The sequence below is a fragment of the Enhydra lutris genome, unplaced genomic scaffold (assembly GCF_002288905.1).
Source record: "Enhydra lutris kenyoni isolate GAN:26980312 unplaced genomic scaffold, ASM228890v2 scaffoldscaffold26, whole genome shotgun sequence".
NCBI lineage: Eukaryota > Metazoa > Chordata > Mammalia > Carnivora > Mustelidae > Enhydra > Enhydra lutris.
Genome location: NW_019154110.1, coordinates 11,641,354 through 11,666,202, shown reverse-complemented (window position 1 = coordinate 11,666,202; position 24,849 = coordinate 11,641,354). Strand labels below are relative to the sequence as shown.

Here is a 24,849-nt window from a genome sequence, read left to right as displayed (position 1 = left end):
GAAAATAGAAAACAAAATTATCTCACAAGGGGAAGCCAGGAGATTTAAGCAGCTCTGTCTCATGAAACTCTGCAAAGATCGAAATGTTCACTCTGTCCTGTGTGGCTACTGAGCCCTCTAACTGTGGCTAGTGCTAATGAGGAACTGAATTTTTTTATTTTCATTGTAATTAAATTATACTGAAATTTAAATAGCCATATGTGGCTAGCAGCAAGCATGTTAGATAGCAGAGAGGAGGAATAAAGCAAGTACAGAATGGTCACTAAACGTTGTCAATCATTAATAACACAGAAGAGAAAGTCAAGAGTTGTTTGTTTACTATCTCTTTTGAGAACCCATTTAGTTTAATTCAGAGTCCTCAAAGCAACATTGTTCTACATCATAGCAAGTTAGAAAACCAAAGGTGGTCATTTTATTATTTTATGTTTTCTTTAATACTTACCCTCAAAAAACAAACAGGAGAGTAAAGATTAAATCTACCATTCACAAGAAGAGACACAATAATTTTGCCTTCATACCACCTTAAGTCCTATTGTTCTTTCCTAAACCTGCTCCCTAAAATGTAAGGCTTAATACTTAATTATGGTAGCTACCCAAATTGTTTTCATTATAAATCTTAAGTAGGAGCCTTCTTGATATTTAATAGTCAAAGATATTATTGTCTCTATGCTTCTGAGGAACAAAAAACTAATGGTACTGGTTAAAACAAGTTTTAAATCCAGTATCAAAAAAACAAAGCAATCTCATAAAAGATGCTGCTTTTATTGCACTCCCTACTGCTGTTCTGTATGATTAAAAGGCATACACAAAGGCACAGCCTGATATGCAGAGAGCTGACTGAGCAGCAACAGAAGGCTGGAAAAACAGAGCACTGGCCAGTTGCCTAGGGTGAGACAGAGGGAAAGGAGGAAATAACTTATAATAAAACAGCTCAATTTGTGCAAAAAGACACCTGCTCCCAAATGGCAAAGAGCATCTGTCCAACCATGCAGATGGTATTTTAAGTGACAACACAAAAAACATAAACTCTAAAAAAAGTTATTAAAAATCAAAGAATATACAATTTAACAATTCATATAGAAAAATAAAGAATAGTCCAGCAAATATTTTTTAAAAGATCAATGCAAAGGGATCAGTACTACCAATATTAAAAATTATAATGAGCCACAATTTCTTTTTAAAAAGTATGCTACTCGTACAAGAACATACAGTATAAAAATAGCCCAGAAAAAGACCCAAACATATACAGGAATCCAGTTTATAATTGCAAAGCTCACTTTGCATGACTATGAGCAGTGGTCTCAGATACAGACTGACCTTCACACTATAGGATCAAATAGATAACTTTGTAGGATATAGAACAGGAAACAGTATGCCAGCACAGCAGCTTCAGTTATGCTGTCTTCAGCAATCATCCTTAAGAGAAATCTAAGAGCCATTTTCTAGCACCCATAAACAAGCTTCATATGACCCACATAAACTTCATATGCCCCATGAATCAGTGTCCTATAATAGCCTTTGACTTACCGGTCCCTGCATAAGTCAAACTGCATGTACACAGGGCAGCTAATAAGGTCTGTATAGTCCACTCAAAATCTTCTCTATCCAAATACAGTTCCAATTCAAGGATCATTCTACCATAAAGCAATGTTACCTTATAACGGAACTGACATTCCATCTTAACCAGAGAAATGGTGCTAGAAGAGGGTAAACTCGAGGTCATTTTCCCATTAAAGAGGGGTTTTATGCCTGGTTACCCTTCTAATCAGTAAGAAAAAGATACATAATTGTTCTAGTAGCTACTAATGGCCATTGAGAAAAAAAATATTAACTTGCAGCCCTACTACACAGCTCAGATTTTAAAATTCCAGAGAGTCTAAAGGTTAAAATGTATACGATAACAACCAAACAAGTACTAGAAAAGTGGTTCTCAAAATATGGTTCAGAGGCTCCTGGGAGTCCCCCAGACCTTTTCAGGGAGTCTACTAGGTCAAAATTATTTTCATAAGACCATGTGTATACAGTAGGGTTTCTGAGAGGCTGTAAGATTTGATATGATATTATATAATAAAATGTGTCAATATTTGGATCTGTCTTAACTCAGCAGTATTTCACAAATGACCAATGCCTATGTTACAAAACCACACATAGGGGCTATATACTACATGTTTCCAACTATATGATCTTCTGGAAAAAGCAAAACTACGGAGATATACAGAGACAGGTGGTTCCCATGAGTAAGGGAGGAGGAAGGGATAAACAGGCAGAGCACACAGAATTTTTAGGACAATGAAACTATAATGGTAGATACATGTCATTATATATCTGTCAAAACCCTAAAACATCCCTAATGTAAACTACAGGCTTTAGGTGATAATGGTACGTCAATGTAGGGTCATCAATTGTAATAAATATATCACTCTGCTAAAGGATGTTGATAGTGGGAGCTGTGCATTTAAGAGGAGGCAGGGAATATATAGGAACTCTCTGTACTTTCCATTTACTTTTGCAGTGAACTAAAACTGCTCCAACAAATAAAGTCTATTAATAAAAAAAAGTCATTTAACCAAATGGCTCTTAATTGATACACCTATGGATCTGGAATGTAAGCATATAAAAAGGTCATTGATGTAATTTCAGTTACCAGGGCAACTGTGGCTCAGTTGGTTAAGCAACTGCCTTCAGCTCAGGTCAAGATCCTGGAGTCCCGGATCAAGTCCCGCATCCAGCTCCCTGCTCAGCAGGGACTCTGCATCTCCCTCTGACCTTCTCCCCTCTCATTCTCTCTCTCTCTCTCTCTCATTCTCTCTCTTACATAAATAAGTAAAATCTTTAAAAAAAATAATTTCAGGGGCGCCTGGGTGGCTCAGTGGATAAAGCCTCTCCTTAGGCTCGGGTCATGATCCCAGGGTCCTGGGATCCAGCCCACCACCAGGCTTTCCACTCAGCAGGGAGTCTGCTTGTTTCCCTCTCCCTCTGCGTCTCCCCTACTCACACATGCACACTCACGCTTTCTCTCTCAGATAAATAAATCTTTAAAAAGATAGTTATTTTTCAATGAACAAATATTTGGAAAGGTCTCTATATTTAGTTTCTAAAAATCATTATATATAACCCATATAAACAAAAAGCTCCTTGAGGTCCTCAATTTTTTTTTTGAGGTCCTCAATTTTTAAGAATAAAAAGTGTTCCTCCTGTAAGTAGGAAATATTCGTAACTACTGTAATAGATTCACAAATATTCGTAATATATTCAAAACTACTGTATTAGTAAAAATATTTGTAACTACTGCACTAGAATATAGAAGACTTTTTAATAACCTCAGAATGAGAGAACTGTATGTACAGCACAAAAAAACAAAAGTCATAACAAAAGAGACTGAACAACATTAAAACGAACTTCCATGTGAAAAGAAATTTCAGGGCCATAAGTGAAAGTCAGATTGTGAAAACAACAACTGAAGCACATCACATACATTAGACTAATTTCTCTAATTGTATAAGCAGCTCTTACACATTAATACAAAAAAGGCTAACAATTTTCCCCCTAAAATGAACAGAGTATAAACAGAAATACAAAGAAAAGGATATATACATAGCTGCTAAACAAAAGATATTTAACTTTTCTTGTAAGACAAATTAAAATTAAAGTATCATCAAGTGTCCCCTCCTTTTTAACCTAAACATCAATATGATCAAAAAATTCTAGAAGTATATTGTCAAGGGCATCCACATACAATGCTGACATTAATATAAACTGGTACAACCTCCACGGAGACTAACGGTTATCAATATTCAAAACATACTCCTCTTTGGCCCAGCAATTCCTTCTAGGAAATGATCCCACAAATACATATGTACAAAAAGATACACGTACAGGATTTTTCATTTTACAGTAGTGTTTGTACTAACAAAAAAAATAGAAATACTCTTCAACAGGAGAACAGTTAAATAAATGATGGTACATCCATATACGGTACAGCTTCATATCTGATTATGTATGAATCTCTATCAAAGGATACACAGTAATACTGGTTTCTTGAGGGGGAGGGGAACTGGGTGGCCTGTGGGACAGTAGCAGTGGAGAGACCTTCTAAAGTATATCATTTTATGTTACCTAAATTTTAACCAAATGAATGCTACCATTAAAAAAAAAAATGCGTATGTACATATCATCATACAGAAGATTTTATTTTATTTTATTTTTTTAAGATTTTATTTATTTATTTGACAGAGAGAGATCCCAAGCAGGCAGAGAGGCAGGCAGAGAGAGAGGGGGAGGCAGGCTTCCTGCAAGCAGGGCTGATGCGGGGCTCGATCCCAGGACCCTGGAATCATAACCTGAGCTGAAGGCAGAGGCTTTAACCCACTGAGCCACCCAGGTGCCCCCATAGAGAAGATTTTAAAATTTGCTGTATTTCTGTACTACTCCTATTTTTCTGGATAGTTGAAATCACACTACAAATATAATTTTATATTCTGTTTATTTTGTGACCAATAAGCATTAACCCATATTATTAAAAATTCCCCATAGATGTGGGAGTTCATTATACTACTCTTTCTACTCTCACCTATGTTTGAAAATTTTCATAACACCATGATTTTTAAAAATCTATAGGCATTAGGGGTACCTGAATGGCTCAGTGGGTTAAGCCTCTGCCTTCGGCTCAGGTCATGACCTCAGGGTCCTGGGATGGAGTCCCACATCGGGCTCTCTACTCAGCAGAGAGCCTACTTCCCCCCTCTCTCTCTCTGCCTGCCTCTCTGCCTACTTGTGATCTCTGTCAAATAAATAAATAAAATCTTTAAAAAAAAAAAAGTCTGGGGCAAAGTCAGATTCAAATTGTTCTACTCTGCAATCCTACTAAAGGCTGCTCTGTCCAGATCCTGAAAGTCATGCTTCAGTATTTATGTAAAAGGTGATCAATAAATCTTTGTATGTATTATTTGACTCCCATTAAAATATGATTTCCCTCTGGAGCCATTAGCAGAAATAAAACAGTCAGCTCAAAATAATGACATAAATATGAATACAGATCAGTACTTTATCAGGAAAACTAAAAACTTGTAATACTGAAAAAGTAACTTCACTAAAAGGGATTAGTAATAGGTCAATCTAGTTAGTAAAGCAGAAAAGAACAAAATAGAACCAAGAGAGGAAAGACAAAACAGCACAATGATTACCTCCCACCAAGTCCTTCGATTCGTTCTCTTTCCTTGGGAAGTTCTGGCTTATGGTCCTGTGTCACCTCCACAGCTCTGACAAAATCATCCTTCGGGTCATCCTGAATTCCAAGAACCACCCCTGAGTCACCCACGTGAGCTACATACATCTTCATGCCCCGTATGATGACCACACTGGCAGTTGTCCCTGACGTGCTGGGAAGACCTGTCATAGTCTTTGGCCATTCTGCTGTAATAAAAAATAAAATATTTTACTCTTCCAGACATAAACATTAATATGGTATCATAATAAAAATAGCAATGTGTGCTGAATTAGCATGTTAAAACTTGAGTTAGCATAGGATAAATTTTAAGAACATTTTGAAAGCTATTAAAAAAGAACTTGTATTCATTTCTTCATCAATATATTAATGAATTAATTTTATAAATAATATAATTTTATTGCAACCATCAAACCAATCCTAGGAGAAAAATATTACAGGACAGATTTACTAGTTCCACATCTCTTAGTCCCAACTACATTTAGTGGCAGGTATGTGTTCAGAGTTCTTTGTTGTTTTTTTTTCTGAGCTTACCATCTATTTATTAATCTCTCTTTTAAAAGATTTTTAGGAAAAGCTACTTGATTTGTTTTTGAAATAGCTATTTTAGACATTCAAAATCTATGGTTCCATGCTAAGAGCTTTACATGTATTATCTCAAATAATACTTGCATTAAACCTATAAGACTGGTAAAATTAGTCCCATTATTTTCCTTTTACAGATGAGGAATCAATAGTTTGAATAGTTAAAGTTGTTTAAGATAACTCAAATATTAAGTGGCAGAGATCTGATATATTTAATTCCAAAATCTTATATTGACTAACCACATTCATCATTTAATAATTCTAAAATATTCTGTACTATTAAACTACAATTTACAGCTTAAGATAGCCAACTGAATCCAAACAACTGACACAGGCTCCTCACCAAAATCCCACTGAAAGAACAGCATATAAATATTAGAAAAAGTCCACAGCAGTCATGAAACACAGAGGAAAGTCATACACAAATCTGAGGAAACCCTGGAATCTTAAAGAAATGGAATTATACTAAGGGAAAAATCAGAATACAAAACTTGTAGTCCAATATATGTGAAAAGCACAATTGTAAAGGCAATACATCAGTTTTCCCTCTTAACAGTCCCTGAAAAGCTCTAATTCAGAGACAGTGGCAAAGGCTGAGATAGGAATGGACAGTAGAAGCTTGGCAGATTTATTTAAAACTGCAGGAGCTAGGTCAATGCCTAAACTCTCTGCACAGTAAAAAGTAAAATATTTTAGTTCCTAAGTGACCAGTTCCTATAATAACCTCTCTCTCTCTCTCTCTTTTAAGATTTTATTTATTTATTTATTTATCAGAGAGAGAGAGAGAAAGAGAGAGAGCACGAGCTCGAAACACCAGCAGGCAGAGTGGCAAGCAGAGGCAGAGAGAGAAGCAGGCTCCCTGCCGAGCAAGGAGACTGATGCTGGACTCGATTCCACGACCCTGGGATCATGACCTGAGCCGAAGGCAGCGGCTTAACCAACTGAGCCACCCAGGTGTCCCTAGAATAACCTCTCTTAAGGGAAGTGATGCATCTGTTGATAGAGACAAGAGGGTCTCAACCAAGATGAGGCAGAAGAAAAAGGGCCTAAAAAACTGGATGGGGTACCACACAACTTTCAAAGCCACAAGGCAACTCTAGCATAGTCAGACTAATTGGAGTTCTTTTCTTTTCCTTTAAAAAAAAAAAAAAAAGATTTTATTTATTCATTTGACAGACAGAGATGACAAGTAGGCAGAGTGGCAGGCAAAGAGAGAGGGGGGAAGCTGACTCCCTGCAGAGCAGAGAGCCCGATTTGGGGCTCGATCCAGGACCCTGCATCATGACCTGAGCCAAAGGCAGAGGCCTAACCCACTGCGCCACCCAGGCGCCCCTAGACTTCTTTTCTTTACAACATTACATAGCTGAAAAGACATTTCTTTAATCCTACAGCGCATCTCATCTCATCCTGCAGATGGAATCCACCCTACAGAATGCCCTGTCACCACAGCAGAGGGCTGCCTGAAGTAATGAAATAATGACCCTCACAATTGCTGAGGGAAAAAGAATGGCTACCAATATTAATGAAGCCAGAAATTCATAAATTTACGCATGTAAAACGACCTGCAACAGTACCAGACACATAGTAAGTGCTCAATAAATGTTAGTTTTTATTGTTATGATCATTATTTAAAAGCAAATAGCCTAAGAGGCGTCAAGATTATACAAAGAGAAAATGGCCCCCAAGAAAACATCTGCGGAAGAATCAAAAGCATTTATAGATTACTGGCTCTGATAAGGTTCAGTAAGGCTACTGAATATAGACATTGTTATATTTAAAAACAAACAAACAATGCTATTTCCATAAGCCCGCCACAAAAAATGACAAAATGTAACTTTTAAAAAAGATACCATTCACAATAGCAGCAAAAGGTATACTGTATCTGGGAATAGTGCTAACAAATCTCTAACCTTTATGGAAAAAGATCTTTATGGAAAAGTTGTAAACTAGTGGACCAAAAGAACAGAATAGTGAGCACAGAAACAGACCCATGCATTTTTAAACACTTGATATATGATTAGTAGAGAAAAGACTGACTTTCGGGGGTGCCTGGGTGGCTCAGGCAGTTATGGGATTGAGATTCAGAGTCAGGCTCACTACTCAGCAGGGAGTCAGCTTCTCCCTCTCCTTCTGCCCCTTCCCTCCCGTTCAAATAAATAAAATCTCAAAAAGAAAAAAAGGGGGGGGGCGCCTGGGTGGCTCAGTGGGTTAAAGCCTCTGCCTTCAGCTCAGGTCATGATCCCAGGGTCCTGGAATCAAGCCCCGCATCGGGCTCTCTGCTCAGCGGGGAGCCTGCTTCCTCCTCTCTCTCTGCCTGCTTCTCTGCCTACTTGTGATCTCCATCTGTCAAATAGATAAATAAAATCTTTTTTTAAAAAAAAGATTGACTTTTGGTACATGGAATTGCAACAAGATTACACAAAACAAAACAAAATAATAAACTAAACATTCTGGGTCTCTGATGCCAAGCAAAAAAACAAAACAAAAAAATTCCAGATACATTAAATGACAATATGAAAAGCAAAGCTAAAATAGCTTAGAAAATACAGGAAGGTATACTCATGACCTCAGAATAGGAAGGGACTTCCTAAAGACAAAGGATGGACTAGCCATATAAAGAAAATGAGTAAGAAGCTATACTACCATTAAAATTAAGAATTTCTGTTCATCAGGGGCACCTGGGTGGCTCAGTGGGTTAAGCTTCTGCCTTCAGCTTGGGTCATGATCTCACGGTCCTGGGATCAAGCTCCCAAGCTCCACATCCGGCTCTATGCTCAGCAGGGAGCCTGCTTCCCCATCTTTCTTTCTGCCTGCCTCTCTACCTGCTTGTGATCACTGTCAAATAAATAAATAAAATCTTAAGAAAAAAAAAAAAAGAATTTCTGTTCATCAGAAGATACTATTACTAGAGTGAAAAGACAGTCACATGTAGTTTATAATAACACACCACAAAGATGGTATCCAGAATATAAAAATGCTCCTACAAAACAAATCAACAAGACAAACTATGCAACAGAAAAATGGACAAAATGCTTGAACAGGCCTTTTGCAAAACAGGAAATCCAAAGAGAAAAAAAAAAAACACGCAAAGGTGTCCGGCTTCTTTAATCAGCAGGGAAATACAAATTAAAAACCACAATGAGATATCACTATATAATTATCAGACTGCATAAATTAAAGTCTGACAATAGAAACTGTGATTAAGAATGTGGAACATGTTCTATCAACTACTCTTGGGAGTATAAACGGACATAACCACTGCAGAAAACATCTAGGCACTATCAAAAATGAAGATATGTGTACACTTCAATTACTCACTATCCCTAGACATAGATCATGAATTAATGTACATGTGCACACATAATATAAGAATGTTCGGAGCTGCACGGCTCATATGGGCTCAGGTCATGATCTCAGGGCCCCGAGATCCAGTCCCACATCCGGGTTGCTTAAGATTCTCTCTCTTAACGTTCTGTCTCCCTCTCCCTCTGCCCCACCCCACAGGCTATCAATCAATAAAACCTTTTAAAAGAAAAGAAAACAAGTAAACCCCTACAGAACTATCACCACAAAAGTCAGGATGACGGTTACCCCGAGAGAAGATTAAAAATATGAGATGAGGGGCGCCTGGGTGGCTCAGTGGGTTAAAGCCTCTGCCTTCAGCTCAGGTCATGATCTCAGGGTCCTGGGATCGAGCCCCGCATCAGGCTCTCCACTCAGCGGGGAGCCTGCTTCCCCCTCCCTCTCTGCCTGCCTCTCTGCCTACTTGTGATCTCTCTGTCAAATAAATAAATAAAATCTTAAAAAAAAAAAATATGAGATGAGAAAAGACATATGGGAGCTTCTATAGTACAGGCAATGCTCTTTCTTAACCAGATGGTGTTCATTTTACAACTCTTCATTGAAGTGTACATTTACGTTCTATGGCCTTTTCTGTATGTATGCTATATTTCACAATTTGTTTAAAGTTAGAAAAAAAGGAAGCAGGAAGAAGGCATCAATTATACAGGCATAGATCACAGCACACAACTCCCTAGCCCATCTAATTTCCCAGTATGGTTACAGATATTATTATTCCTAGAAAGCTTAGCCTAGAGTATGCTGAATGTTTCTTCAGCCCTTTCAGTTATCTTGTGGGTTAATTACAGATCTTACTAAAACCTTTTCTTTTCAAGCAAGCTAAAACAGAATTTTTTTTTTCTGCAGCTAAGAACCCAAAAAGATAAAAATCTACTATCATAATAAATTAAGGAGGTGAAGTCCCAGAAAGAAAGGGTTTTAGGCACATTCAAAAAATAAAATTTACCTAAAATTAACCAACTGTATGCAAAAAGCACCTATAAGATGGAAAAGAAGAAAAAGAGCTTAAAAAAGGGAGGGGAGATATTCAAAGATACAATATTAATATTTAAATCACATTTTTTGGTCAAAAGCCCTAACATGTACAAAGAGATTTTCTGCAATGATCTTAAAATACTGAAAAAAAATCCATGCTTTCTTCATTTGAAAAGTCACCTTTCGGGGCTCCTGGGTGGCTCAGTGGGTTAAGCCGCTGCCTTCGGCTTGGGTCATGATCTCAGGGTCCTGGGATCGAGCCCCGCATCGGGCTCTCTGCTCAGCAGGGAGCCTGCTTCCTCCTCTCTCTCTGCCTGCCTCTCTGCCTGCTTGTGATCTCTCTCTGTCAAATAAATAAATAAAATCTTTAAAAAAAAAAAAAAAAAAGAAAAGTCACCTTTCATCATATGCTACATTTTGCCTCGGATCTATTTCTAGACTCATCCTACTATTCTATTTATGGTTCTTTTCAATAATTGAGAGTTTAAGTATCCCCCAATTATTCTTCTTTCTCAATACTCAAGAATTTTTCCAAATAAACTTTAGAAGCAACTTGGAAATTAAAAAACAAACCAGCCAACCAACCAACCCTGGGGTGCCTGGGCAGCACAGTCGTTTAAGTGCCTGACTCTTGGTTTCAGGTCGGGTTGTGATCTCAGGGTCGTGAGTGAGATCAAGTCCTACATCTGACTCTGTGCTCACTGTGCAATCTGCTTGAGATTCTCTCTCCCTCTGCCTCTCCCACTCGTGTTCTCTCTCTCAAATAAATCTTTAAAAAAACAAACCTTGTTGAACATCTGATTAAAACTGCAATAAATTTATATATTAAGGAATAGACATCTTTATAATTTTTGTTCTCCACTTTACATTTTAATTTTTTAATTTTTAAAAAATGACTTATAAATAAATCTCTTAAAACCAGGAGCATATTGGGTGCCTGAGTGCTCAGTCAGTTAAACCTCTGCGTTCCACTCAGGTCATGATCTTGGGATCCTGGGATCCAGGGAATCCTGTCAGATTCCCTGCTCAGTGGTGAGTCTGCTTCCCCTCTCCTGTTCCCCCTGCTTGTGCTCGCTCTGTCAAATAATCTTAAAAACAACAACAACAAAAAACCGAGGAGCATATTAGACAGTACATGAATTCTAACTTACAGAAAGTATTTTTAGTAAGAAAATATGTATGAGCCATTAAAACAAAGAAAAATAAATTTTGTAACAAAAGTACAAAACTTCTAGGGGGGACTGGACAGCTCAGTCGGTTAAGCGTCTCCCCTTGGCTTGTGTCATGATCCTGGTGTTGGGGTCCTGGGATCAAGTCCTGCATCAGGCTCGCTCCTCAGTGGGGGTGGGGGTGTGCTTTTCCCTCTCCCTCTGCCTACTTGTGCACGCTCTGTCAAATAAAATCTTTCAAAAAAAAAAAAAAAAGATGAAACTTCTAAATAAAATAAAACTACTATAAATAAGTACAGAATGTGTATGTTTTTTGTGATAAATTTAAAACTTGAGGTACTTATGTACTTACCATGTACCAAATAATATGTACCAAGTTATGTAACTCTCAGGAGGGAAGTACTATCATCATCTCTATTTTAGAGATGAGGATGCTCCAGATCAAAGAAGCTTCACCCAAGGTCATATAGATAGTAACTGGAAAATCTGGGATTCAAACCCAGGCAGTGTAACATACTCCTAAATCACTATGCTAAGAGCTGTTACAGAATTCTAACACCAAAGTGGTATGGAGATGTAAAAGCTTTCAGGAAAGCAATTTGAAAACAAGTACCCACAACCATCAAAAGATCTACATCCTTTAAACAAATGATTCAGCTTTGAGTATTTTTTTTCCCTGAGGGAATAATCCAAATGAAGCATAAAGCTATGTGGCTTTCACTTGAGCCCTTATTAATAGTACTAAATATAGTGTGCACCTGTCCAGCCCCCCATCCCTCCTCCTAGTACGAGCATCCCAATTCTGTTCTGGAGTACACAGCCTCCACTGCATGCAGTCTTTCTCTAATGCAACTGAAAAACTTGCTTGTTCTAGCCTAGAGGGCAAATGACCTAAACTAGGTAAGACTCTTTCAGATATCTGCATCTTAGAAAGGCATAATCCCAGAAAATTGTGGAGCTGATCCATCCCACAGACTAAAACCTTTTAATCAGTGTCCACTAGTTCCTATCACCTAGAGCCCCAGAGGTACCCTGGTTCTGTCCACTCTGAGACCTGGTTTAGTCTTCCTATTAATTCTGTGACCTACTGAATGTCCTTCCAATAATTCCCCTGTTCTTTTCCTTCCTTAATGCAGACCAAGTTAGTGTTACTTTCAAAGAATTGTAATATATAACTTGTATCACAAATAGCTTGTAGGGCACTATCCCTCAGAAAAATGTCAATTAGTTATGGAACAGTCCAGATGGTAACAAACAGCCCATGTTATACAGTGGTAAGATAAGGCTAACCTTATCAATAAAGAAATAGTGGGCAAATAAGCAGACAGTCTGTAGTCAGCATACTAGCTTAGAACTGTGGTTATAAAACTTTTCTGGGTCATCTAATGCAAACCTAGACTCAGACCTGGCCTAAAAGGCCATACGACTCTGAAAAACAACAAATTTGTTATGACTGACTGATATGATTTGGGATGATGGATTATGGATTCAATTGTGTCCCTCTAAAAAAGATATCTGAAATCCTAATACCCAGTACCTCAGAATGTGACCTTATTTGGAAACGGACTTTGGAGAGGTAATCAAATTAAAATAAGGTCATTTGGGTGGGCCCTGACCCAATATGACTGGTGCTCTTATAAAAAGGGAAAACTTTAACACAAAGACAAACACACGGAAGGAAGATGATGTAAAGACACATAGGGAGAAGATGCAAAGTACTAGAGTAATGACACATCTACAAGTCAGGGAATGCCAGGGATTGCCAGTATACATCAGAAGCTAGAAGAGGCAAGATAAGCGTTTCCCTTAAAGCTTTCAGAGTTGAGTACAGAGAGAGCATGGCCCTGCCAACACCTAGATTTTGAACTTTAGGCCTCCAAAACTGAAACAATAAATTTCTTTTGTTTAAAGACAACCAATTTTTGGAACTTTTTTTACAGCAGCTCCAGAAAACAAACACAGTGAAAGAGAGGAAATAATTACTCTATTACTTACATATGAATCCCATATATCCATTCCCAAGAAAGATTCAGATGACCTTCTTCAACTTAAATGCTTATGGAAGTAATCATGTAAACACCAAAATCTTTTAAACATTTTTTATTGACTCCTCTCTAGGCAAGGAATACTAATAAAAGAGGCTGAAACTAAAATTGGTTCTCTGATCTGTGTGGGGATGGGAGAACCCTGAGGTGACAGATCAGACAGGAGCAGTTAACAACCCAAAGCAAAGTTGGTAGGGTCACCTTACCTATCTGACAACAAGGCAGAAGAAAAAAATGGATCTCCAGAATGGTCACTCACAAGGCCTTATTTGATTTAAAGGACCGAAACAAAACAAGAAACAAAACAAAAACCAAAAAAAATCTTCCATATTTAGTTAAAGGAGTTCTGTTAATCTTCTTCAAAATGGTATGTGGCCATTTTCACGTGTAGCTTATGCAGAGGAAAGAGAAATACATCACTGAGTAACCACTGAAGGATGGCTCTAAGATAAATCTGGAGCTGCAGAACAAAACCACAATCCACTGGTCAGGAGCTAAGACTCATGGAGGTCAAGTACTAAGTAAGACTATGAATCCAGTCCACCTCAAACTCTGTGGAACCCCAAACCTATCCCACAGGTAGTTTAGTCCCCAAATAACTGCAGCAATGAACAGTTTCCCCTCATAGCTCTTAATTGATAGGTGAGTATGTCTATTATAGTAGAAAAGGCCAAGTGTAAGATTTTGGAGCATCCCAATAATGATACTCTCCTCCAAAATAGTAAACTAAAAGCATTACTTCATCTCTCAGAGAATCACAAAGATTAGCTGTCACCATTAAAACAAGAAAGCAGGGGGTAGAAAGTCTGATTGCTCTTGGAAAATGACAATGGATTATATTCAAATGGTGACCCTAAATGCAGCTGCTCTTTCTGATTTATCCTCTTTAGTGAAACAAATAAACATAACCCTGGCTATCTGGTATGCATGTAGCAGTAGGGCCCTGATGAAACTGCTACCTGAATTCCTGGAGATATTCAGATGTCTCATCTTTCTGAGACCTGTTACTTAAGGTTTGCCTTTTCTTTTTTGCATGAATAATTCAAAAAATTTCTTTTTTCTTTTTCTTTAAAGATTTTATTTATTTATTTGACAGAGAGGGATCACAAGTAGGCAGAGGGAAAGAAAGATAGGGAAGCAGGCTCCCTGCTGCTCAGAGAGCCCGATGCAGGGCTCGATCCCAGGACCCTGAGATCATGACCTGAGCTGAAGGCAGAGGCTTAACCCACTGAGCCACCCAGGCGCCCCCAAAGAATTTCTTTTTCTTGAACTGATAGAGACTAAATGGCCAACAAGATAGACTACACTCCCAAATGCAACTGCATTATCTAATTCCTACATGTCCACATTCTACCAACAAAATCAGAAATCTACATCTATTCTAGAGATCTTAATCAAATTTTTATCAATTATCCTAATAATATGCTTTATAATGAAAGGATAATACTCAGAACCACTTTATTATATTTACTCATCATGTCTCTTTTAGTCTTTCAATCTGGAACAATTCCTCTGCTTCCCTGATGCTTTTTAAGAGTACTAGACCAATCATTTCAAGACTGTCTCTCCATTTGGATTTGTTTCATGTTTCCTCATGTTTGTATTCAGATTATGCATTTTGGCAGGAATATCACAGAAGTGTTAAATACGATCTTTTTATTGCAAGTGGTATACAGTTTCAATTTATCCATTAAAAATGATGCTACCTTTGGTCACTTGATTAAGATGGTATCTACCAAGTTTCTCCACTATAACCTTTTCCCCCTTGTAATTAATAAGTATTTGTGGGAAAATAATCTGAGATAATATAAAACTCCTTGTAGTGGGTTGAATGGTCCTCCCTCCCCCATGAAAGTCAGGCCCACCCAGAACCTGTGAATGTGACCTTACTTGGGAAAAGGGTCTTCACAGACGTAATTAGGTTAAAGATCTTAAGAAGAGATCATCCTGGATTAGGGTGGGCCCTAAATCCTAAAACAGGTGTCCTTAAAAGAGAAGGGAAGAAGACATAAAGGAGGTGATATAAAGACGGTGGAAACTAGGTAATGTATCTACAAGCCAAGAAGTGCCAAAATTGAGGGCAGCCACCAGAAGCTAGGAGAGAACATGTAACAGATTCTCCCTCAGAGCCTCCAAAACAGAGGCTAACACCTTGATGTCCCTTGATGTCAGACTTCTGGCCTCCCGAACCATGAGAGAATAAATTTCTATTGCTCTAAGCTACCCAATAAGAAACTAACATATAATTCTGTTCCTCTAATTTTCACCCACTACTTTTAGTATTCACTGATGTTTCTTGACTGAAATCATTATTACTAAATATGATTTTCTGGGGCGCCTGGGTGGCTCAGTCATTAAGCGTCTGCCTTCGGCTCAGGTCATGATCCCAGGGTCCTTGGAATCGAGCCCTACATCGGGCTCTCTACTCAGCAGGAAGCCCGCTTCTCCCTCTCCCACTCCCCGTGCTTGTGTTCCCTCTCTTGCTGTGTCTCTCTCTGTCAAATAATAACTAAAATCTTTTTTAAAAAATATGATTTTCTAAAAGTCTATCATTCCTTCTACATTTATTAGTGGCCTTCTACTGTAAAGAAAAACTTTACATCAGCTTTATCTGTAATAGCCAAAACTGTAGACAACCCAGATGCCCATCAACAGGTGAATGTATAAACAAATTGTGGTGTACCTATACAATGGAATACTACTCAGTAGTAAAAAGGAATGAATTATTGATATATGAACAAGTGGTAACAGGTTATCTAATACTGATCAAAAGTAAAAAATGATTTAACAAAAATAGAAAAAAATCAGTACTTGAAAAATATGGCAAACTCTTCCAAACATGTGATGTGTGAGAGGGTGAAGGTCCTTGAAAATAAAAACTGAGAAATACCAAATGGGTTTAAATTCTTGGATTTAATAGAACCCTTCTTCAAATTTAGCTCTATCTCACTCTCCCTTGTCTTTCCCTCTATCCCTCCCATTTTCTTTTTGTTTCAGTCTCTCTAAATTTGAGGTAACAAAAACTACCCGCCAAATCTATAACCAACAATTTAGGTTAAGACGAGCTCCTTCATAATTCTTTGGTCATATTCTTTTTTTTTTTTTTTAAGATTTTCTTTATTTATTTGAGAGAGAGAGAGAGGGAACACAAGCAGGGGAGTGGTAGAGGAAGAAGCAGGCTTCTTGCTGCACAGGGAGCCCAATGCAGGGCTCCATCCCAGGACCCTGGGATCCTGACCTAAGCCAAAGGCAGACATTTAACAACTGAGCCACCCAGGCAACCCTCCCTTGGTCATACTCTTTAGAGTTAGAGTAAATGCTCTGAACCTCAGTCACAGTAAGGTAGCGAAACTTCCACTTTATTTTAGCTATAATGGAATTAAAATTTAAAACATTTTTTTTTTAAAGATTTTATTTATTGGGACGCCTGGGTGGCTCAGTTGGTTAAGCAGCTGCCTTCAGCTCAGGTCATGATCCCAGCGTCCTGGGATCGAGTCCCACATCGGGCTCCTTGCTCAGCAGGGAGCCTGCTTCTCCCTCTGCCTCTGCCTGCCATTCTGTCTGCCTGTGCTTGCTCTCTCTCCCTCTCTCTCTCTCTGACAAATAAATAAATAAAATCTTTAAAAAAAAAAAAAGATTTTATTTATTTATTTGACAGAGATTACAAGCAGGCAGAGAGGTATTCAGAGAGAGGAGGAAGCAGGCTCCCTGCTGAGCAGAGAACCGGATGCGGATGCGGGGCTTGATCCCAGGACCCTGGGATCATGACCTTAGCCGAAGGCAGAGGCTTTAACCCACTGAACCGCCCAGGCGTCCCTAAAATTTAAAACAATATTAAAAAAAGAAAAAGAAATTTTAAAAATCTTTTTAGACATATTCATCACCTACATTTTATTATTTTGGAATCATTTCATACCAGCAAAAGTAATGCATGCATGCCACACACACACACACACACACACACACCCTCTCTCTAGCAATTTCTGAAATATTTATACTGTCTAATAATAATGAAAATCAAAAAGGGGAAGGAAGGGGAAGGAAGTAACAGTCCTTCAAAAAAAATTCCATATTTCATCTTCCTCTACAAGTACTGTGGTAAATTTCCCACAATCACATCAGAGATCACATTTATTTCAACAATGTACTATTATCTTTCCAGGGGTTCTCTTGATAACCTAAGTAAACCATAGTTCCAGACACATAGGAACTAAAACTGCAATTTGTTTGACTACTTTCTTTGAACTATCAAAAGAGGCAAAACGAACATTATTTCAAATGAACAAACCTAAAAAAAGCACAAACTTTAAAACATTATTTCTTAGAAGGCAAACATAAGAACAGTAAATCCATACATGTGAATATACATAAATTAGGCACATACTGTAACTTGAGATCAAGAAATAATAAAAAGAAAATAAATGAAAAAAAAAGGACTTTAATTCCACTTCTAGGGTTTCTACCCAAAAGAACTGAAAACAGAACCAAACACTTACATACCTTTATTCACAATAGCATTATTCATACCAGCCAAAAGGAAACAACCCAAATGTCCATCAACAGATGGATGGATAAACAAAATGTCGTATACACATAGGATAGAATATTATTCACCATTAAAAAGGAAAAAATTCTGATACATACTATAATTTGGATGAACCTTAATGACAGTATGCTAAGTAAAATAAGACAAAGGACAAATACTATATGATTCCACTTACATGAGGTACCTAGAATAGGCAAATTCATAGCAACACAAAGTAAAACAGAGGTTACCAGGGGGTGGAGAAGAGGGTAATGGGGATCTACCATTTAATGATTAGAGTTTCTGTGGGATGATGAACAAATTCTGAAAATGGACAGTGGTGATGGGTGCACAATACCGTGAGTGTACTTAATACCACTGAATTGTACACATAAAATTGGCTAAAATGGTAAATCTTATGTGTATTTTACAACTTTTAAAAGGGGGAAATTTTTTAAATTAAAAAAATAAAAGTAACAAAGCCAATTTAATCATTTCACCCACAGAAATTCAACTAAACTAACAGCTACTTTGAGCAAGGAATCAGCTCTTACAGATTAATGATAAAGTATATAAGACACCCCCCTACCAAAGACCTTAAGATTTATCTGAGAGGCAGATAAAACATATTGGTTATCTCACAGTGGTCTGTGTGATCTTTACAGGAATTTCACAAAGCCAAAATTATTTTCATAATAATTCTAAGAGTTTATTTGCCCTTTTCACTGTGTTGACATTTGCACTGATGGTTCAAAAACAGTGGCAAAACTGCTGGTTTTATTAGGAATCGAGGCAGTGACACCAAAATGAGCTAGCAGTCACTGTATTCTCCATAGCCACCCACTTGCAGTTTAAAAAAAAAGGCAAACCAGTTTAAGAATGTCCTTGATATCACAATAAAATTTAAAACAATAAAACACAATAAAAATTTTATTAAAGCTCCACCCATGAATACTTCTGACTCTGTGAATTATGGAATGAAATAACCCCATTTTTCATGGGTCATCATTTTTACTTGGAAGACTGATAAACTCTGTTAGTAAGACTTGGGCATCTGACATACATTTTTTTCAAACTAAACAAAGTGAGCCTCTCCCTTTCAAGAAAAACAACTGACAGGGGTGCCTGGGTGGCTCAGTTGTTAAGTGTCTGCCTTCGGCTCAGGTTATGATCCCAGGGTCCTGGGATTGAGCCCTATGTTGGGCTCCCTGCTCGGCGGAGAGCCTGCTTCTCCCTCTCCCTCTGCCTCTGCCTGCTGCTCCCCCTGCTTGTGCTCTCTGTCAAATAAATAAAATCTTAAAAACAAAAAACAAACAAAAATCTCTAAAAAAAAAAAAAAAGAAAGAAAAGAAAGAAAGGAAGGAAGGAAGGAAGGAAGAGAAAATAAAAGAAGGGCACCTGGGTGGCTCAGTCTTTAAGTGTCTGCCTTGGGCTCAGGTCATGATCCCAGGGTCCTGGGATTAAGACCCACATCAGGCTCCCTGCTCAGCGGGGAGCCTGCTTCTCCCTCTCCCACTGTTCCTGCTTATATTCTTTCTCTTGCTGTGTCTGTCAAATAAATAAATAAAATCTTAAAAAAAAAGAAAGAAAGAAAGAAAGAAAAAACAACTGAGACTATTTGTTACCAGTGATAAATTTCTAATTGCTGCTTAAAAAACTTACATTTGGAAAATGTGTATCCACTACAGTGAACTTGATAGCTTCCAAATCTTAAAACTTTTCTGATGAGGTCAGAAATATTTACAAATGTGATATTTTCATATTACATAAAAAAAAATACCTCAGTATTTAGATCTGCATAATTCTGTGAAATACTATTTTCCAAGCAACTAATGTACCATGTCATAAATAACACACAGGTAAAAGATTTATTCAAAGTACAACACAAGGGCACCTGGGTGGTTCAGTCGGTAAAGCACCTGCGGTCAGCTCAGGTCATGATTCCAGGGTGCTAGGATCCAGCCCCTCATGGGGCTCAAGCGGGGAGTCTGCTTCTCGCTTTGCCCCCTGCCCCAGCTTGTGATCTCTCTCTCTCACTCTCAGATAAATAAATAAATAAATCTTTTTAAAAAGTGCAAGACAGACCAATGGGATTTCAATGTAAAACTACAAAAAGTCCTTTGATTAGATTTCAGATTCCATTTTTATTAACCTTAAGAAACAATCACTTTGGTGTAGAATATCCAGAATATCTGAAAACACTACTAAACTATTCCTCCCTTTTCCTACTATACATGTGAGGCTGCCTTGTTTATGTACTTCAACCAGACAACACAGCACAACAGACAGAATGCAGAAGCAGTTATGAGAATATTTATTTCAGTATTAATTTTTAAAAAGTGACTTTTCATTTAAATTATATATTAATAATGAATATTTACTAAAGAGATAATGAATTATGAATAGTATATTCACTTAAATATATTAACATATATTTAGTTTATTTTTAATAGATTAAAAAATATAAATTTTCTGTTTTAATTTCTCACAGAGTAAATGTGACAGATGTACCCCACATAAACAAAAGATCTTTGGGATCCTCAATCATTTAAGAACAAAAAGCGTTCTAAGAACAAAAAGTTTGGGAAGCACTGCTATAACCTAATGAGCACTACAAAAGTAGAAACAAAGAATGCTTAATTCCAAAAGAAACAAGTCTTCACAGAAGAAAACAAACGGACTTAGAGATTTGAGTTTATTTTTCAGTTTTCTTTTTTGGGGGAGAATTAAGAAAATGGAATATTTCAGTGTGCCATGGGGAAAAGGTGAGTAGACTACTGTGTTGGAAATGTGAGTAACAGATAAAATGGAATAGGGAGTCTAAAGTTGGAGTGGAAAGGGCTTGGCCTGCATATTACAACCTGCAGTTTGTTTATTTTATAGAAATTGAGGAGCCACCCATGAATTTGGGACTGAAGTACAATTTTTCTTAAAAACCTGCATCTCCTGTGTCAAGACTTTCATATACTCAGCATTTTCTTTTTTGTAATTCAAGTTTCAAGGATGGAGTACAAGGCTTGGTTGTGGAACAAAGCAAACTTGAGTATTTGGTATACAAAGCTCTAAACCACGCCTCATAGGAGTCAAAGTTTGACTCAAAAAGCACGTGTATGTCAAAAAAACATACACATTTGCATTTGACGGCATGGTCCATGCCTTATTAAAAAAAAAAAAAAAAAAAAAGCCCAAGTAACAGGGTTTATGCTTTATTCTTTTAGCTCAAATATATGGCAAATTCATGCTGCTCCAAGTGTACTGCAAAATAAACATAGTACTCTTCATAGTTCTTTGTGTCTAATCTTCCTCTATCTAGTTATCTCGGTGTCCACTCCTGGTTGGCCTGCAAGCCATGAAATGACATATTTCTGGAATACACTGCAGTTCTGCTCTGCCTACACAAAAACAAAACAAATAATAGGGGCCTCTGGGATTGGACGGGAAACGCCTCTGACAGGAGGACTGGTTGTTCTATGAGTCAATCAAACAATTTTTGGCAGAAAGCCAGACAAACAGAAAACAGACTTCAAAAGAAGCTAGTCTACAACTCTATGACAATACCTTTGTAAAAAATGTTCTATGTTTGACCAATCTTTACACTCTTCTCTCTCTATCCCTCTGCTATAAATAAAGCAACATTACGCTACCATTGAACAAGAGGATTTTTTTAAATGACAGAAGTTACGATTTTTTCTCTAAAAAAGACTCACGCCATTCATACAGCGCAATGCAAAACCAGCTCTAAGTCTGTATGATAACACATGTCGGGTACAGAAACACTGGATACTTTAGAAAACTAATTTAAAGTTTAGATGAAACTACAATTCCCCCGAATTTTTAGAAAGTAAGCTATTTCCTTTTAGCTGATCAGTAATTTCCTATCTCTTATAACTTTGACGGGCAGTTACAACTTCTAACTGGTAACTGGTGAGAACTGACAGCAATTCGCGAAGGCAACTTAAAAAAAAAAAAAAAGTATACCTTTAAAAAGCCCTAGTAGAATTTAACACACACCCCTAACGTGGGGCCAGTTTAAGACCTAACAACGCATTCTTCGCTTCTGTTTTTCATAAGCAGTACAACCATAAAGATCCTAAACCCATTTTATGATCAACACAACCGAATTCCTCCCAAGACTTTATTTAAGTCGCTGGATGATTACATTTGACCTTCTTAATTAGTCTACAGTATACTCCAACTGCCAGCCACCTAGGGTCAATTTGGTGAACGGACACCACCGGTAGGAGGCAACCCGACAGGGACAAGTCCTTCAAGAGCAAAAATTATGACAGATTCTAAGGCAGCAGTCTCATTTCTGCCGTCTCCGGCTTCCTTTGCGTGGGGCTCAGGTACCAAGTGTTCTGAATTCATCTTTTGGCCAAAATCTGGCGCCAGGTTTCAAACACTATTCGCAGCCTGCCACCAAAAAAGTGATGCCGGGAGAGGACCGCTTTCCTGGCTTCTGGGAGGGTGGAAATAAGGCGCCGGGCGGCGGCGGAATAGAGCGATCCGATCTCTCCCGGGGCCACTTTGGCCGGCCCTCCACCCGCCCTGGAAAGCGCGACCCGACCGAGGAGAGACTTCACTCCCACCAATGTGCACTTTGTAGCGCTCTCGGAGCCGGGGACCACGCGGTGCTGGCGCTCTGAGAAGAGCCCTCAACTGCCCGAAAAAGAGGCGGGCGGCAAACAAGCAGCGAACTTACCCAGTTTCTTCCACATGGCGAGGTGACAAGCGAGGAAGCCTTTGCGGATGGCAGCGCAAACCTTCGCCGGCTCGGACGACGTAAATCCCTTCTGCTTCTTGATGAAACCCCACAAATGCTCCCGGGCAAACTGTGCCGCCTCCCGCCCGCCGTGCCCGTCGCACACGGCGAAAAATGCCACTGAGGAACGGCGGCGGCAGCAGCGACCGGGAGCTGGAGAGGCCGCGGCGTCCGGGGGAGGGTCGCGAGCCTCTCGGGTTGCCACCACTGGGCCTTTCCCCAAGACTTCGCTGCCAGCAAGAGCTGGCGGTGACGGCTGCGGAGGCGACGGCTGAGAGAGTGACCGCCGCGACCAGGGTTTTTCTTCAGCCGTCGGCTCGGGCTCCACCACGATTTGAGTAACATCCTCCATGTACTTCCTCCCGCCCTGGTCGGAGAAGACGCTCACTCCCAGCGAGTACAGCCCCGCCATGGCCGGCTGGCTGGGATCCCGCCGGTCCCACGCAGCCCGCCGAATCCGGCGGCGGGAGACACACTCCGAGCCCGCCGGCCAACTATTGTTTATCTTCGACGACGCCGAGAGGGGGGAGGGGGCGGTCCCGGAGGGGGGGGGCGCGATGTCGGGACTTGTCCGCGAGAGCTGGGCCGGAGCTCTAGGACGAGAGGAGCTGAGCAGCTGCGCCTGCGCAATGCGCTTCCCCGCCTGTCCGCGTCCACCACACAAATCAGACGTTCTCCCGGGTTGTCGTCACTCGGCTCTCTGGACCGGGCCAATCAGGAGTCGAGTTGGACCAAGCCCGCCCTCCACCCCCAACCCTCGCTCCTCCCAGCAACGGCTGTGCACGGTGCTCCTGCGCGGGCCCTGGGCCCGCCCGTGGCGGGCTTGGCTTTCTTTTTTGCTTTGGGTGGTTTCGCTCTCCCGGTTTTCGTCGTACGCTGAGTACTTACCGAGCAGCCTGGGCTGTCACCTTTTGGGCTCGGTCGCCGGGATCGTAATGCAGCCTACAGCCCTTGGCGTTTCACAGCCCGCCTTGCGGGGATAGCCCCGTAGGCTCGGGCCTCCCAGGAGTGTAGAGAAGCTGGGCGGCGGGGGGTAATCCTTCCATTCCTTTAAGTGAAATGGCGGGAAACCTCACTTTGGAAGGTCGTTTGTGGGCACGCTGCAAAAAAGTGTGGCACTCTTACTGGATTTGGGTGGGATGTATCCGAGCGGGAGTTGAAGCAGGCTGTCCAGTTTGTGTTGTTAAGGAAGCTTGGGAAAATTTCCACCATCCGCTGAACAGTCCTGTCTCACCTAACTAGGTATGTCGGAGACTTAGGAGGGTTATATTTTAGCTAATTTTAAACAGATCTTTTCAGCTTTTGTTAAGCCTACTACTTTTTCCAACGACCCCTGGGTTAAGTATTTTATTCCTTTGGTGTATCACTTGAAGTTACCACTTGAAAATAGCTTGTGGAAACTGCCAAGTGCGCCTGTGCTGTAACAATTTGGTTACGTTCCCACCTCTTCACCCAGTACGCCGTATTGTAAGCTCTGAAACCTTTGCAGCGATTTCCACAAATGAAGCCTCAAGAGTAGGGAGGTTAGTATGTTCTAGGCAGCAAATTTTATTGCAGAGAATCAATTTAAAGTTCACTTTAAAAAAGAAAAAGTTATTTTTTTTCCCGATTTTAGCCACTTCATCAATACTCCGGTGTGCCCTTTCCTGTACAGTTTTTTGAGAGTCTCAAATGGAGTGATACTAATACAGAAATGGGAGTGAGGAAAATGTTCATCCAACAATTGGCACCAAAAAAAAAAAAAAAAAAGTCACGAGAAGTACAAATAGGAAAACTCTTTGAACCAATAAAAATAAGACTAACCAAATCAGCTCAAAATGTAGAGAATACGAATTACATAAAATTATAGTTACGTAGTTATAGTTACGTAGAAAATAAATGTAGTCAAGAGATAAGCCTCTGTATCAAAATACACTAGACCACATAGTTTCAAGGTGAAAATACTTGGATAAAGTCCCAGCTTGTTTTGAAAGAAGATCACAATCCAGTTATCAAAACCTAACAATTATTAAGAGTAGGAGGATGGGGCGCCTGGATGGCTCAGTGGGTTAAAGCCTCTGCCTTCAGCTCAGGTCATGATCCCCGGGGTCCTGCCATGGAGCGGCGCATCAGGCTCTCTGCTCAGCGGGGACCCTGCTTCCCCGCCCCCCTCTCTGCCTGCCTCTCTGCCTACTTGTGATCTCTGTCTGTCAAAGAAATAAATA

The 24,849-nt window shown here is 39.4% G+C and overlaps 1 protein-coding gene across 2 annotated transcripts in view; it reads right to left on the bottom strand.

Moving 5' to 3' along the window:
- LOC111151437 (protein phosphatase, Mg2+/Mn2+ dependent 1D) overlaps positions 1–23,139 on the bottom strand; it is a 41,035-nt gene extending 17,896 nt beyond the window's left edge. The window contains exons 1-2 of one of the 2 annotated variants that reach the window (XM_022509441.1): positions 22,586–23,139; positions 5,184–5,412 (exon numbers count right to left, since the gene is read on the bottom strand). In XM_022509441.1, the coding sequence (XP_022365149.1) occupies positions 5,184–5,412; positions 22,586–23,057 (701 nt within the window). In that variant the 5' untranslated portion in view covers positions 23,058–23,139. The remainder of the gene's footprint in view (positions 1–5,183; positions 5,413–22,585) is intronic. The other variant, XM_022509442.1, reaches the window with a different exon arrangement.
- Positions 23,140–24,849: the final 1,710 nt, after the last annotated feature.